General features: G+C 38.2%; 1 protein-coding gene across 7 annotated transcripts in view; it reads right to left on the reverse strand.

Annotated features, from left to right (window-relative positions):
• Positions 1 to 18,075, reverse strand: part of unm_hu7910 (un-named hu7910) — a 214,777-nt gene that overhangs the window by 184,811 nt on the left and 11,891 nt on the right. The window contains exon 2 of one of the 7 annotated variants that reach the window (XM_063064190.1): positions 7,015 to 7,082. The exons of the other annotated variants lie outside the window; for them this stretch is intronic. Coding sequence (XP_062920260.1) covers positions 7,015 to 7,021 — 7 coding nt within the window. The 5' untranslated portion in view covers positions 7,022 to 7,082. The remainder of the gene's footprint in view (positions 1 to 7,014; positions 7,083 to 18,075) is intronic. 7 annotated transcript variants of the gene reach the window in all.

The following is an 18,075-nucleotide window of genomic DNA, read 5'->3' on the forward strand; positions in this document are numbered from 1 at the left end:
AAAGCTTTTCTATGAAACTCAGTAAACTTGAAAAATATAAAACCTCATCTTTCAATTGAACACTTTACAATATTTCCCCAACAGACTGCTGGTAATTTCTTACCTTTATAAATTAGAACAAGCCCACTTGGCCCATCAAGTTAATACTATCACCCCCATTTTACCATTTATATCTCTGTAATCCTATCATTTTGAACTCCACTTTGATTTCCCTATCACACACCTATACCACACTCAGCTCACAGAAGCCAATTAAGTCTACAAACCAGTGCATCTTAGGAAACTAAAAGAAAATTCGAAGCATTCAGTGGAAAATTCAAGCAGCCACAGAAAGAAGGTGAAAACTCCATAAAATCAGCACTGGAGGACTAGACGGAACACAAATCAAGCACCAGGAGCCAACAGCACAATATGATATTTATACAGCTCTTCCAAACAAATTGTTTCTTTACTTGTGAAACTTGATCATCTTTAAACCCATCTAAAACCAACCCTTTTGTTTCCTCACTTTCCAAATCATAAAAACTTATAAAACTTTCCAGTTCTAATAAAAGATGAGCAACAGCAATCATATTGCCTTGACACAAAAGCTGCCTAATATGGCACTTCTGCAATCTTGTTTATATTAGAGAATTCCTTCATGATTCCTACAGAACAATGTGAATATCTCAAAAGTACTGTACAGCTTGCAAAACATTTTGGGATATCCCAAAATGATGAGGTGGGCAATATTTCAAAACTACAATCAAAGCTGAGCTTTTAGTGTCTCAACTGAAAGCAAATTTCAAATAATCTCCAAAAATCTGATTTCCAGCCACAATCTACCCTCAACCACCTAGACTTTTATACCTTTTCATCAGTTCTTTCCTTTTTGGCAAAGAGACCAGATGCATCAAAATGACCATTTCAACTTCTGAGTCATGATGCAGAGAGAATGGGTGTTTGATGTTTAATAAAATAACACAAATGGCTATTGGACCAACACAATAGTTCTATAAATGGACTTTTAAAAAAATCACGTAACAGGCTGATTAGTAAAACTACAGGAGAGGAAGCAGAATGGTGACAAACAGTGATTTCTGCACTCTGGGATGTATTCTGCAAGCTTCAGCATGACTGCTGGATACAAAAACAATGATTACTACTTATGGTAAAACTTAAAAGTTTGGGTATTTGAATTGTACTATTTGCGAACATAAGACTGATCATTGTTATCAACTCAGGATGAAAAACAATATAACAGGCCAAATTGGAAGGGGTACAACTTGGAAGAAAAAGATTTTAAAAGGGATGCAGGAACAGAGACACTCAAGCATATATCTAGTATAAACCTTTGATCCATATGAAAAGCCTTCTGGTAAAAGTATTACACAAAATGCTGGAGGAACTCAGCAGGGCAGGCAGCACCTATGGAAAAGAGAAACCAGTCGACGTTTCAGGCCGGGACCCTTCATCAAGGATCAGGATCCTGATGAAGGGTCTCGGCCCAAAATGTCCACTTTACTCTTTTCCACGTGTACTGCCTGGCCTGCTGAGTTCCTTGAGCATTTTATGTGTGTTGTTTGGATTTCCAGCATCTGCAGGTTTGTAGTAAAAGTATTATTTTGTATTTATACTATTTATTTAGCTTATGGTTATGCTAACCTGGGAAAATGTGGTCAGGTCCCAGCAGGACCATCAAGTGCAAAACTGCACCTCATGTTTCAGGACATCAGGAGAAGATGTAACCTGATCTAGCTGAGGAAAGGCTCCGTTCTGTAGATACATTAGAGAATTTGGATCTGTTCTCACTGAGCAAACAGATCATTAAAGGAGATAGGAGTTTAAAATTATTCTAGACAAGTAAATGAGGAAAACCTTTTCCAGTCAAAATAATGAAAGTACTCAGCAATTGTGATAAACATTATGCTAATGGCCTCTCATTCACTGGTTAGTTGTCAAAATCCAAATTCAGTTAGTTCTCAAGTGCACAAGTAGTGCATGCAGAGATGCAATGAAAGGCTTACCTGCAACAGCATCGTAGGTACATAGTATTACAAGTACCATTCACAAGAAAAACATTAATTATACTTTTTAAACAATTAAGAACACAATTAGAACAAAAAAAAGTAATTTTAGTGCTAAGTGGTCATAATGATGCCATACTTGAGGCCTGCTTTCAGGCTGTTCTACAACAACTGTCGAACACAAAACCACCAGCAGCATCAAGGGCATGTATTCAGAAAGGTGGCAGGAGGAGGCCAGCAACATTGAGAAAGATCCCACCCACACTTTTCATGGACTGTTTGTCCCACTCCCTTCAGGGAGGATATGCAGCATCCATGCCAGGACCACCAGGCTCAAAAACAGTTACTTTCCCCAAGCAGCAAGGCTGATCAACACCTCCACCTACTAACACACCACACCCCCACCTCTTCTACTTCGTGCCGGTTGATTCAAGAACTAAATGGTTTGAGGGAAGTTCAAAGTAGATACGTCACCCATAAATAACTCTGAGATTTTAATAGAATCAATGGAAGATCGCACCCAAGAGGATGAATAAACAACCAATGAGAAAAAGATAAACAGTGCAAATACAAATTAGGAATATAAAATAATAATGAATAAATAAGCAATAAATTTCAAGAACAAGATGAGGAGTCTTTGAAAGTGAGCACGTAGGTTGTGGGAGTAGTTCGGTAATAACAAGTTAAGTTTTCCCACACTAGTTCAACAGCCGGATGGTTAATAACTGCTCCTGAACCTGGTGGTGGTGGTACTAAGGCTCCCGTACCTTCTGCCTGATGGCAGCAGAGAGGAGAATGCCCTGTGTAGTGGGGGTCCTTGATGATGGATGCTGCTTTCCTGTGGCAGCACTCCATGTAGATGTCCTCAAATGGCAAGGAGGGTCTAGCCATGAAAGACTTGGCCGTATCCACTACTTTTTGTAGGATGTTCCATTCAAGGGCATTGGTGTTTCCATACCAGGCTGGGATGCAGCCTGTCAATATACTATCCACCATACATCAATAGAAGTTTGTCAAAGTTTTTGAAGTCATGCTGAATCTTCGCAAACTCCAAAGAAAGTAGAGGCACTGTTGTGCTTTCTTCAATAATTAAGTATGCAAAGATGCATACACCAGGATGTTTTTTTATCGATAATAACTTGGCATTAACACCATCATCCCCTCAAAACTAATCAGTTAACTCCAAGACCAGGGACACAATACCCCCTTGTGCAATTAGATCATGGATTTCCTCACTTGTAGACCTCAGTCAGTTCGAATAGACAAAAACATCTCCTCCACCATCTCCATCAGCACAGGAGCTCCACAGGGATGTGTACTTAGCTCACTGCTCTACACCTATGACTGTTTAGCTAAGTACAGCTCCAACACCATATTCAAGTTTGCTGATGACACCACTGTTATGGGCTCTACGAAAGGTGATGATGAATCAGCATACAGGAGTAAGACTGAAAATTTGGCTGAGTGGTGTAATAACAACAACCTCTCAACTCAATATCAATAAGTCCAAAGAACTGATAGAAGACTTCAGGAGAGGGAAACCAGAAGTCCATGAGCCAGTAATCATCAGAGGATCAAAACCTTTAAATTCCTGGGTGTCACGTTCTCAGAAGACCTGTCCTGGACCATCACATAAACATAATTGCGAAGAAAGCACAACAGCGCCTCTACATCCTCAGGAGTCTGCGGAGATTCAGCATCTCATCCAAAAACCTTGGCAAACTTCTATAGATGTGTGGTGGAAAGCGAGCCGACTGGCTGCATTACGGCCTGGTATGGGAACACCAATGCCTTTTGAGTGGAAAATCCTACAAAAGGTGGTGAATTCGGCCTGGTACTTCACAGGTAAAACCCCTCCCAACCATTGAGCACATCTACATCAAACATTGCCATAGAAAAGCAACATCGAAGATCCTCACCACCCAGTCCATGGTCTTTTCTCACTGCTGCCATCAGGCAGAAGCCACAAGTGCTTCAGGACTCACTCCACCAGATTCAAGAACAGTTACTACCCCTCAATTATCAGGCTCTTGAACAAAGGGGATAGCTACACTCATTTAAGGACTCTTATCTTGTTATTTCATGCTTGTTATTTATTTATTATCTGCATTTGCAGAGTTTGTTTACAGTTCCTGATGTTTAGTTACTGTTCTATAAAATGGTTAAATACTCCGCAGAAAAAGAATCTCAGGATTGTATGCGATGACATGTTTGTACTCTGATAATAAATTTTACTTTGAACTGTGAATAATTGCATTTTATGTGCTGGGGCAGGACATGACAACACCAAGGAATTTAAAGTTGCTGTCCCTCTCAATCTTTGAATCTCCACTGAGGAATGACTCATAGACCTCCGGTTTCTTCCTCCTGACGTCAATAATCAGTTCCTTGTTCGTGCTGATATTGAGTGACAGGTTGTTGCTGTGCACCCGTCAGCCAAATTTTCCAATCTCCCTCTTTATATTGATTTGGCACCACCTTTGATCAGAATCAGAATTATTATCACCGGCATGTGATGTGAAATTTGTTAACTTAGCAGCAGCAGTTCAATGCAATATATAATAGAGAAAAGAGGAAAAAGAAGTAAACTGATTACAGTAAATGTATACTGAATAGATTTAAAAACATGCAAAAAACAGAAATAGTCCATTATTAAAAAAAGAGTGAGCTAGTGTCCAAGGGTTCAATGCTTATTTAGGAATCAGACGGCAGAGGGGAAGAAGCTGTTCCTGAATTGCTGAGTGTGTGCCTTCAGGCTTCAGGCTTCTGTACCTCCTACCTGATGGTAACAGTGAGGCATGCCCTGGGCACTGGAGGTCCTTAATAATGGACTCTGCCTTTCTGAGACACCGCTCCTTGAAGATGTCCTGGGTACTTTGTAGGCTAGTGCCCAAGATGGAGCTGACTAGATTTACCACCTTCTGCAGCTTCTTTCGGTCCTGTGCAGTAGCCCCTCCATACCAGACAGTGATGCAGCCTGTCAGAATGCTCTCCACGGTACAACTATAGAAGTTTTTGAGTGTATCTGTTGACATGCCAAATCTCTCCAAACTCCTAATGAAGTATAGCCACTGTCTTGCCTTCTTTATAACTACATCGATATGTTGGGACCAGGTTAGATCCTCAGAGGTCTTGATACCCAGGAACTCGAAATTGCTCACTCTCTCCACTTCTGATCCCTCTATGAGGATTGGTACGTGTTCCTTCATCTTACCCTTCCTGAAGTCCACGATCAGCTCTTTCGTCGGACTGACGTTGAGTGCCAGGTTGTTGCTGTGGCACCACTCCACTAGTTGGCATATCTCACTCCTGTACGCCCTCTCGTCTCTACCTGAGATTCTACCAACAATGGTGGTATCGTCAGCAAATTTATAGATGTTGTTTTAGCTATGCCTAGCCACACAGTCATGTGTATATAGAGAGTAGAGCAGTGGGCTAAGCACACACCCCTGGGGTGCACCAGTGTTGATCGTCAGTGAGGAGAATATGTATCACCAATCCGCACAGATTGTGGTCTTCCGGTTAGGATCCAATTGCAGAGGGAGGTACAGAGGCCCAGGTTCTGCAACTTCTGAATCAAGACTGTGGGAATGATGGTATTAAATGCTGAGCTATAACAACGGTGTCACCAGCAAACTTAAAATATGGCATTGGAGTGGTGCTTATCTCCAGTCACAAAGCAAGCAGAGCAGGGGGCGAAGCACACAGCCTTTTGGTGCACCTGTGCTAACGGACATTGTGAAGGAGATGTTGCCAATCCGAACCGACTGGGGTCTGCAAGTGAGGAAATCCTAGATGCAGCTGCACAATGGAGGTAATGAGGCCAAGGTCTTAAAGCTTATTGATTAGTTTTGAGGGAATGATGGTATTGAATGCCGAGCTGTAGTCAATAAAGGTTATCATGCCTCTTTCGGGAAAGGGTTTTTAAGTTGGTGCAGAACATTCAAATATCTTAGTTCAGTAATAGTAATTGAAAAATAAATTAATAGCTTGGATATGCAAATTAGTCAAGGAAGATCTATAGTTATAAAGTCATACATAACATGAAAAGACCCTTTGGCTTATGCAATCCAACATCTAATAGCAGAGATCTTAAAATCCAAGGAAGATCACAGTCCAGATTGCTGACGAAAGAAATGGACGAAGAAATGGATGTAGTTTTCTCTCTTTCCATACTTGGCTAGTAACATTTGAAACACATCAGGCAGCAATAATTAATAATTCACTTAACAGAAAACACTGAGCAATGCACTAACTGCACTCAAGTTGAAATTTTATTTTTAATATACAGTGGAATCATGAAAAAACAAAGAAAATTAAACATGGAAACACAAAAGACTGCAGATACTAGAATCTGGAGCAAAAAACGAGTGAGCTGCTGGAGGAACTCAGTGGATGAAGCTGCCTCAGCAGAGGGAAACGGACAGACAATTGTCCAGGTCTCGCTACAGATGCTGCCCAACACATCAAGTTCTTCCAGCAGTTCAATTTTACATACCAAATTTTTATCCTATAAAAATTGTAAACAGGTAATTGTACTAAAAAAAACTGAATCACTACCCATATGCCTTTTCCAAAAATCTGTATAGTATTCAAAAATTATTTAAGAATGCATTCATGCAAAATTCAGTACAAAATATACCTGGCTTAAAATCTCGATTAAGTTCATGAATTAAAACAAATACCATCTTCACAACAACCAAAATATTAGCAATGCTACACAAAAAAAAAACAAAGCAAAGAAACTTGAAAATAAAAATAAGACATCACATCATGTTTCAGTTAGTTAACAGAACAATTTCATAACAAACGCTTGCATTTCAGTTCAAACAGGTCTTACTTGTGCAGGACTTGCAAGGTGCTGAGAAAACAGGGAGAGAAAAAGCACAGCAACAGAAAAAAAGGCAGCATGCAGGCACACAAATTCACCTCCAACATTCATAGCTATGAACACTAAACACCAACAGTAAAAATAATAAAACTCAACTACATGCCATTCTGAGATTACCAGTCATAGTCTTCGCTAGGAAGGCACACAACTCCAGATGAGCTTGTTGCAGTGTTGATGCACAGGTTCTGTGCCAAGATGAAGAATCAATAATTAAAAACTAAAATACTTAATAACTCATCACAGTGTTATTAGGCAAAATGATTACATAGTTTATTGGTATATTTGCATCAATATGAAACCTGTGTTTAAGTGCCAAGGTCAAATACAATATCATTCAGGATGCATTTGTTCAGTGAAATACCAAACTGTCAGCATTAATTAGTGAAAGTTCATTTCTCCCATGATTCTAAGTCATCCAGTTAGAAAAAATAATTACTTGATCCTCATCACCAAATACCATTTGACTGCCATAGATTTTAAATATTTAGGTGCTCCTTATCACAAGGGAAAAATAATGTTTAACTCACTAACCATACCAAAAGATATTGCTGGTAAATTCATCCCATCTTTAATGGCTTTAATGACTGTGATCCAAAGTGATTAAAGTTGATCATCTGTGCTGTGTACCTCAGGCTATAAGCTGCTCAAAGTCACATGCAATGAAGAGTGCATACCTCTAGACAAGTTAGACATGTTGGTTAAATTGTCAGATAGAAGTAAATATTTCTCAGCAAAAAAATAGATACTCCCTTTTTGGCCATGTATAAGTTTTTAAACTCCCCCATAAAGGCTCTATTCAAGATTTTAAATTTAAAAAATGTTTTGCCACTGAGACTGCTCTTGACAATTTGTTAGTTTTAAAACAAAATTAATTATTTCCAAAGGGTAGATAAGCAGGAATTTTAAAAACAACTCAGCATTATCTTGTATAATTTATATTTCTTGCGCACATGAAAATAAACTCAACATGATTTGAATAAAAATGAACATGGGATTCAAATTCCAAGACCTAATTATGCAAATAAATACTACAACAAACCAAATGTCAGGTGATCTGTAATCCAGTGAAATTAAAGATCAACATTTGCACATGTATCTGCTGAATGATAAAAGATTACTAATAAACATGCTCTCCACATGGTTCCTCTTAAAAGGAAAATTGCACATCAACACCCTTCTCTCATGTCAACCAATATCACAGGAAACAAGAAGTGAGCTGGTGTTGTGCAGCATGCCCTTCTGGAAACCAAGTAGACAATGCAGCTCAATATTATATACAGAGGAAGACTAGCATGATACTATGGCCACTATGTACAGTATGGATACTATGTACAGTGAACACTAGCAGTTAAAGTTTTGTCTGCTATAGACATCTTTTCCATTTCAATGACAATCATTCATTATACATACCTGTACTTGTATCTACCTCTCAACTCTTGTATTGAAATTATTCAACCTGTTTAATATTAAAAAGCCCAGGAAATGTATATAAAAACTGGTCACCAGACATGTAAAGGGTCTCTTTCTGGGATATACCATTCCATCTTTTCGTTCTCAACCAGCCATTTGTCACTTATGCATTTCATTCCAATCACTCAGTTGTGAAGATTACCCATCTTTCAAAGATACAATGCTCTGTGCTGCTCTTTCATACTAACCTAGATTTGAATTAAGTCAATAGAGCTATTGAAGAGTAAGGGAAGGGAAATCATCTTCGACAAACTTACTGGAGTTCTGAGTTTGTAACTAGTAGAATAGAGAAGAGAACAAATGGATGTGATATATTTGAATTTGCAGAGGCCTTTGATGAACTTTGACATGATGGGTTTGTGTGTAAAATTAAACCACGCAGGAGTAGAGATTATACTGGTTAACAGACAGAAATCAAAATAGGAATAAATGGACTTCCTTGGGCTAGCTGTTGGTGACAAAGTAGAGTACCAAAGGTCTCAGTGATTAAATTCCAGCCTTTCATGGTGATTTGAATGAAGGAAGGAACTAAACATGATATTTTTAAATTTGCCAATACAAAATGGGGTGGGAATGCAAATTAAGAGACTCAAATTCACTTTCTCCATTACAGAACTGTTCCCACAATCTATGTACCCATTTTCAAAGATTCCTCATCTCATGCTCTCGATATTGATTTCCTATTTATTATTTGTTTATTTGTACAATCTGTTGTCTTTTGCACATTTGTTGTTCACCCTGTTGAGTGCAGTCTTTCATTGTTTCTATTATGGAGATTAGATCTTTTAAAAATCACAACTTAAGTTTTTTTGACTAATAAATAAAGCTTATATTTTACATACCTAAATACTTAATTAGGAATTTAATATGGCAACTCAGCAACAAGCAGCATTGACTTGCAATGTCTGCACCTTGCTAGAAAATTGGAAGTGTTATTCATTGCACTGAGCTTACTTAGTTGCCTCATCGAAAGTCACCTGTAATGCATTTGTAATAGAGTGCATAATACAAGTGTCCACAGAGTTATATTAATACAGCTTTATAGAAAAGTAATTGAAACATAAATTGGATGCAACAGTGGTATTGACAGAGAATAACAAAACAACAGGAGTGATTTACAGCAATGACAATGTTTCCTATGGATCAGTGCTTGGCCCCATCAACCCATCATATTCACAGAATGGTTGCAGAGGAGATTTACAAAAATGCTGTGAGTACAAGGGATTTTAGTTATGTGGAGAGACTGGAAATTACCCCTCAGAGCAGTGATAGTAAATGCAAATGTTTAAAATTCTAACAGCATTAATCAATGGATGGCAGATACTTCATAGTTATACAGCATGGAAACTGGCTCTTTGGCCCAACTCATCCAAGTGAATCCCATTTGCCTGCATATGGCCCATATCCCTCTAAACTAGGGGTTCCCAACTGTTTTTATACCATGGACCCCGGCCATTAACCAGCTCTAAACATTTCCGATCCACGTAGCCTCCCAAATGTTTTGTAAGTGTACTGCTTCTACCACCTCCCCAAAGGTCATTAATAGAAGGACACCAACTTTATAATACCAAGAGGCATATTTTACAGTGTACCACCATTCTGCATGACAAAAGCAAGTTTGAGTGTGACGCCGGCCCCCTTGGCCTGAGTCAACATAGTAGTAGTTGAGTGAGACTTCCAAAAATGACTTGGAAGTATATTTGAAAAGGATAACTACTACAATCTTGAAAGAATGGTGGGAGATTGATCGGATAGTTCTTTCTAAGATCCTATGCAGGCAGAAGTGAACTGTATAACCTCCTCTGGAACATTGATTGCTTGTATAAACAATGGGAAGAAATGGGAAGAAATGTCAAGGACTTGAACTGATTTGGTGACATAATTCTTTACAGAGTAGGAAAAGCCAAGAGAAAATGAATACTTTATTTTAATATGAAGATTATTCATGATCACAAAAGTCAGAACAAAGACAGGATTTCCGAGATGAAGAGAAACATTTCTGTAGAAAACTGTTAAGAAAAATTATTAGATGAGACAGATACGCATCTATTATGACACAGACAGCAATTTGCTGACATCAGAAGAGCAATCACATCCTCCAGCTGTTCTGTATCCCTGCGATTTATTCTCTCTTACTTGATCCTTTTGCCACATATTTATACTAAAGGGCAATTTACAGTGGCCAGTTAACTTAACAGCACACCTTTAGGATCTGGGAGGAAGCCAGAACATCCAGGAACCCATGTTAAGAATGTGCAATCTCAAAAGAGACAAGTTTCCAGACAAGCAACTAATCCAGCTGAGAGGCAGCACAGTTACAATGTTCTGCCCTTTAAAATGAGCAAGATCATTACATCCTTTAAAGGAAATCTGAATCAACATTTGGAGTCAAGGACTGTAGTGAAATAGTAGGGCACATTAATCTATTCCAGTAGAGCTGGTACTAACATTTGTCAAAACAGTCTCCTCTAGTACCTTAAATTTCATATACTATGATGAACCACAACATAATATTGGAAATTTCACTAGAAGATCATAAGACATAGGAGCAGAATTAGGCCAATCGGCCCATCAAATCTTCTCCGCTATTCGATCGTGGCTGATTTATTTTCCCTCTCAACCACATTCTCCTCCTTTCTCCCTGTAACCTTTCAAGGTTCAAGTATCCCATGCAAAGTGTATTCTTCATTACATTATCCAGAAAGACAAAAGATATTTGCCTATAAATGTTCATCATTAAAAAAGTGCACTTGGTCAACGTAATGTATTAGACACATTTTAAAAACAGCTGACTGTGCATTTTATAATCTCCATAAGACCATTAGATATAGGAGCAGAATTCAGCCATTTGGAGTCTGCTCCACCATTTCATCATAGGACAAAGAATAGTAGAGCACAGTACAGGCCCTTCAGCCCACAATGTTGTGCCAACCCTCAAACCCTGCCTCCCATATAACCCCCCACCTTAAATTCCTCCATATACCTGTCTAGCAGTCTCTTAAATTTCACTAGTGTATCTGCCTCCACCGACTCAGGTAATGCATTCCACGCACCAACCACTCTAGAGTAAAAAACCTTCCTCTAATATCCCCCTTGAACTTCCCACCCCTTACCTTAAAGCTATGTCCTCTTGGACTGAGCAGTGGTGCCCTGGGGAAGAGGTGCTGGCTATCCACTCTATCTATTCCTCTTAATATCTTGTACACCTCTATCATGTCTCCTCTCATGCTCCTTCTCTCCAAACAGTAAAGCCCTAGCTCCCTTAATCTCTGATCATAATCCATACTCTCTAAACCAGACAGCATCCTGGTAAATCTCCTCTGTACCCTTTCCAATGCTTCCACATCCTTCCTATAGTGAGGCAACCAGAACTGGACACAGTACTCCAAGTGTGGCCTGACCGAAGTTTTATAGAGCTGCATCATTACTTCACAACTCTTAAAATCTATCCCTCGGCTAACGCCCCATAAGCTTTCTTAACCATCTTATCTACCTGTGAGGCAACTTTCAGGGATCTATGGACATGTACCCCCAGATCCCTCTGCTCCTCCACACTACCAAGTATCCTGCCATTTACTTTGTACTCTGCCTTGGAGTTTGTCCTTCCAAAGTGTACCACCTCACACTTCTCTGGGTTGAACTCCATCTGCCACTTCTCAGCCCACTCCTGCGTCCTATCAATGTCTCTCTGCAATCTTTGACAATCCTCTACACTATCTACAACACCACCAACCTTTGTGTCGTCTGCAAACTTGCCAACCCACCCTTCTACCCCCACATCCAGGTCGTTAATAAAAATCACGAAAAGTAGAGGTCCCAGAACAGATCCTTGTGGGACACCACTAGTCACAATCCTCCAATCTGAATGTACTCCCTCCACCACGACCCTCTGCCTTCTGCAGACAAGCCAATTCTGAATCCACCTGGCCAAACATTCCTGGATCCCATGCCTTCTGACTTTCTGAATAAGCCTACCATGTGGAACCTTGTCAAATGCCTTACTAAAATCCACGTAGATCACATCCACTGCACTACCCTCATCTATATGCCTGGTCACCTCCTCAAAGAACTCTATCAGGCTTGTTAGACACGACTTGCCCTTCACAAAGCCATGCTGACTGTCCTTGATCAGCCCTTTCTTAAGCTCCTTTCTTGCTTCCCAATATTCCTCAATAGATCCATCTGATCCTTGCTTCCTAAACCTCATGCACCCTGCCTTCTTCCACCTGACTAGATTTTCCACTTCACTTGTCATCCATGGTTCCTTCACCCTACCATTCTTTATCTTCCTCACCGAGACAAATTTATCCCTGACATCCTGCAAGAGATCCCTAAACATCGACCTCATGTCCACAGTACATTTTCCTGCAAAAACATCATCCCAATGCACACCCACAAGTTCTAGCCTTATAGCCTCATAATTTGCCCTTACTCAATTAAAAATTTTCCTGTCCTCTCCGATTCTATCCTTTTCCATGATAATGCTGAAGGCCAGGAAGCTGTGGTCACTGTCCCCAAGGTGCTCACCCACTGAGAGATCTGTGACCTGACCTGGTTCGTTATCTAATACTAGGTGTAGTATGGCATTCCCCCTTGTCGGCCTATTAACATACATGGCTGATACATTCTTCCTCTCAGCCCAATCTCCCACTTCCCCTACCTCCTGCCCCTCATGTCCTGATCAATGAAGAAACTATCAGCCTCTGCCTTAAATATAATATACATAAACACTTGCCTGTGGCAATGAATTCCGCAGATACATCACTCTCTGGCTAAAGAAATTTCTCCTAATCTCCATTCTAAAAGAATGCCCCCTTCCCCCATTTTGAGGCTATGTCCTCTGGTCTTTGACACTCCCACTATAGGAAACATCCTCTCCACAGCCACTCTACCAAGGTCTATCATTATTCAATAGGTTTCAATTAGGTCACCCCTAATGCAGTCTTCTAAATTCCAGTGAATACAGGCCCAGAGCCATCAAACACTCTTCTTATGACAAGCCATTTAATCCTAGAATCATTTCTGTGAACCTCCTTTGAACCCTCTCCAGTTTCATAATATCCTTTCTAAGATAAGGGGCCCAACACTGCACACAGTATTCCAAGTGAGGCCTAGCCATGCTTTATAAAGCATACTTGCTTTTACATTCCAGTCCTCTTTAAATTAACGTTAACATTGCATTTGCCTTCCTCACCACAGACTCAGCCTGCAAATTAATCTTTAGGGGAACCTGCACAAGGACTCCCAAGTCCCTTTAACACCTCAGTTTTTGCATTTTCTCTCCATTTAGAAAATAGTCAACCCTTTCATTTCTTCTACCAAAGTGCATGACCATACATTCACCAACACTGTATTCCATCTGCCACTTATTTGCCCCTTCCAAACTGTCTGTCCTTCCGTAGCCTCCCTGTTTTCTCAAAACTACTTGCCCCTCCTCCCATCCTCATATAATCTGCAAACTGTGCAACAAAGCCATCAATTCCATCACATAAATCAGTAACATATAACACAAAAAGAATCTATCCTAACAGACCACTGTGGAACACTACCAGTCACTGGCAACTAGTCTGAAAATACTCCCGTTATTATCACTTTGCCTCCTGCCAATAAGCCACAGCTTTTCGCATGCTAGAATCTTTCCTGTAATACCATGGGCTCATAGCAGCCTCATGTGTGGCACCTTGTCAAAGGCCATCTGAAAATCCAAGTACACATCAGCTAATTCTCCTTTGTCTATCCTGCTTGTTATTTCTTCAAACAATTCCAACAGATTTGTCAGGCAAGATTTCCCCTTAAGGAAACCATGCTGACTACAGTTTATTTTATTTTGTACCTCCAAGTAACCCAAAACCACATCCTTAACAATTGACTCCAACACGTTCCCAACCAGACGTTTGACTAACGACCTACAATTTTCTTTCTTCCGCCTCTCTCCCTTCTTTCTTTCTTTTTAAATCTTTTTATTGAGTAAGTATACAAAAAAGGTAAGCCATATAAACATTAATACAATGTTAAAGTATAATAAAATTCCAAAAGATAACAATACCAAAAAGAAAATACTACAAACAATGTAATTTAAGCATAAGAAACCAAGATAACATAATAGTATACTAGATTTTATATATATCAATGGAAAAAAAGAAAAAAAAAACCCCAAAAAAAAACCCACCGTGCAACTAACTAAAAGCAAAGCAAAGCAATGGGCTAACTTGAAACCAAACAGAGTTAAACTTAAAATCACGTCCTCAATCCCGACCTCCATTAAAACAGTGAAGAGAAAACAAGAAGGGTAAATATTACATTAAATGAAAATATCGAATAAAAGGTCCCCAAATCTGTTCAAATTTAAATGAAGAATCATAAAGGTTACTTCTAATTTTCTCCAGATTCAAACATAAAATCGTCTGAGAAAACCAAAAAAAGGTAGTTGGAGCATTAAGCTCTTTCCAATGTTGTAAAATACATCTTTTCGCCATTAAAGTAAGAAATGCAATCATTCTACGGGCTGAAGGGGAAAGATTACTAGAAATTTTAGGTAGTCCAAAGATAGCAGTAATAGGGTGAGGAGAGATATCTATATTTAATACCTTAGAAATAATATTGAAAATATCTCTCCAAAAAGTTTCCAAAGTAGGGCAAGACCAAAACATATGAGTTAAAGAGGCTATCTGCCCCGAACATCTATCACAGAAAGGATTAATATGCGAGTAAAAACGCGCTAACTTATCTTTGGACATATGTGCTCTATGAACCACTTTAAATTGAATTAGGGAATGTTTAGCACAAATAGAGGAAGTATTAACTAATTGTAAAATCTGCCCCCAATCATCCACAGAAATGGTAAGCCCCAATTCCTGTTCCCAATCTACCCTAATCTTATCAAATGGAGCTTTCCTAAGTTTCATAATAATATTATAAATCATAGCCGATGCACCTTTCTGACATGGATTAAGGTTAATTATCGAATCTAAAATATATATAGGAGGAAGCATTGGAAAGGAAGTAAGTATAGTACTTAGGAAATTTCTAACTTGTAAATATCTAAAAAAATGTATTCTTGATAAGTTATATTTGTTAGATAATTGTTCAAAAGACATAAGGGAACCATCTAAAAATAAATCCAAAAACCGTAAAATACCCTTAGTCTTCCAAGTTTGAAAAGCGCGATCCGTAAAAGAGGGAGGAAAAAATATGTTACCTAAAATAGGAATCGCTAACCCGAATTGATTAAGATCAAAAAATTTTCTGAATTGAAACCAAATGCGCAAAGCATATTTAACTATCGGGTTAGAGACCTGCTTAAGACGTTTCGAATCAAAAGGAAGAGAGGAACCTAAAATAGAACCAAGTGTATAACCCTGAACAGATTGTAATTCCAATGCTACCCATTTAGGAATAAATAGTATGTCCCGATCAAGTAACCAAAATTTCATATGTCGAATATTAATAGCCCAATAATAAAATCTAAAGTTAGGTAATGCTAAACCTCCATCTCTCTTAGCTTTCTGTAAATGTATTTTACCCAGTCTCGGATTCTTGTTCTGCCAAATAAATGAAGAAATTTTAGAGTCAACTTTATCAAAAAAAGATTTAGGAACGAAAATTGGTAATGCCTGAAACACATATAAAAATTTTGGCAAAAAAAACATCTTAACTGCATTAATACGACCCATCAAAGTTAAATATAAGGGAAACCATTTAGATGAAAGTTGAGTAATATGGTCTATTAATGGTAAAAAGTTAGTCTTAAATAAATCTTTATGTTTACAAGTAATTTTAATCCCAAGATATGAAAAGTAATTATTAATCAATTTAAATGGAAATTTATAATATAAGGGAAGATGTTTATTAATCGGAAAAAGTTCACTCTTACTAAGATTTAATTTATAACCTGAGAAAAGACCAAATTGTGCTAATAACTCTAAAACAGCAGGAATGGATCTCTCAGGATTAGAAATATATAAAAGTAAATCATCAGCATAGAGTGATAATTTATGGGACTTTAATCCCCGAGTTATCCCAGTAATATTTAAAGATTCTCGAATAGCAATTGCAAGAGGTTCTAATGCAATATCAAATAATAGGGGACTAAGAGGACAGCCTTGTCGAGTACCACGAAAGAGAGGAAAAAAAGGTGAGTTTAAGGAGTTAGTACGAACCGAGGCTACAGGGGAGTAATATAACAGTTTAATCCAGGATATAAATTTCAAGCTAAAATTAAACATTTCAAGCACCTTAAATAAATAAGGCCATTCTACTCTATCAAAAGCTTTCTCGGCATCTAAAGAAATAACACACTCAGGAACATTTTGTGAGGGAGTATAAACGATATTTAACAATGTACGAATATTATAAAAAGAGTAACGACCTTTAATAAAACCCGTTTGGTCTTCCGAAATAATAGAAGGAAGTACTTTTTCTAGTCTATTTGCTAATAACTTAGAAAAAACTTTAGAATCAACATTTAATAAAGATATTGGTCTATAAGATGCACATTGAGCAGGGTCTTTATCCTTCTTTAGTATTAAAGAAATTGATGCTCTATTAAAAGATTCCGGAAGTTTACCAAGTTTCAAAGAAGCCTCAAAAACCTTATAGAGCCAAGGAATCAATAAAGAAGCAAAACATTTATAAAATTCAACGGTAAACCCATCAGGGCCAGGAGCTTTCCCCAGATTCATAGAAAAAATAACATTCTTAATCTCATCCATTGTAATGGAAGTATCTAATAAAGAAGACATATCCTGTGAAATCAGAGGGAAGTCTAACTTATCTAAAAAATCATTCATATATTTAGAATCTCGAGGAGACTCTGATTGGTATAAAGAAGAATAAAAATCACAAAAGGTTTGATTAATCCCCACATGATCCAATATCAATCGATCATTTTGGTTATAAATCTGATTGATTTGAGATTTAACATAATTAGATTTCAATTGATTAGCCAGCAGCTTGCCAATTTTATCACTGTGAACATAAAAATCACTTCTTGTTTTCTTTAATTGGTTTACAATCGAGGACGAGAGTAGTAAACTGTGTTCCATTTGAAGTTCAGTTCTTTGTTTGTATAGCTCCTCAGAAGGAGCCATAACATATTTCTTATCAATTTCTTTAATCTTGTCCACAATTACCATCTCCTCCTGCTTCTGTTTCTTCCTCAAAGCAACGGAATACGAAATAATCTGACCCCGAATATAGGCTTTAAAAGTGTCCCAAAGAGTGTTAACCGAAATATCTTCTGTATGGTTAATTGTAAAAAAAAGCTCAATCTGTTCATTCATAAAATTAACAAAGTCCGAGTCCTGAAGCAACAGCGAATTAAAACGCCATTGTCTATTGTTTGGTATATTGGCCATAATTTTAATAGAAAGCTTAAGTGGAGCATGATCCGAAATGGTTATAGAATCATAATCACATTTAATCACTGAAGAAATGAGACGAGAATCAATGAAAAAATAATCAATTCTTGAATAGGAATGATGAACATGTGAAAAGAAGGAAAAATCTTTTTCCTGAGGATGCAGAAAACGCCAAATGTCCGTCGACCCAGAATCAGAAAGGAAAAAATTAATCAAATTTGCAGATTTATTAGGTAAAGTCCGTAAAGGAGCCGAACGGTCCAAAGCTGGAGATAAACAGGTATTAAGATCTCCGCCCCAAATCAATGAAAACTCGTTCAAATTCGGAAACTGATCAAACAATGATTTA

The sequence above is a fragment of the Mobula hypostoma genome, chromosome 1 (genome assembly GCF_963921235.1).
Source record: "Mobula hypostoma chromosome 1, sMobHyp1.1, whole genome shotgun sequence".
NCBI lineage: Eukaryota > Metazoa > Chordata > Chondrichthyes > Myliobatiformes > Myliobatidae > Mobula > Mobula hypostoma.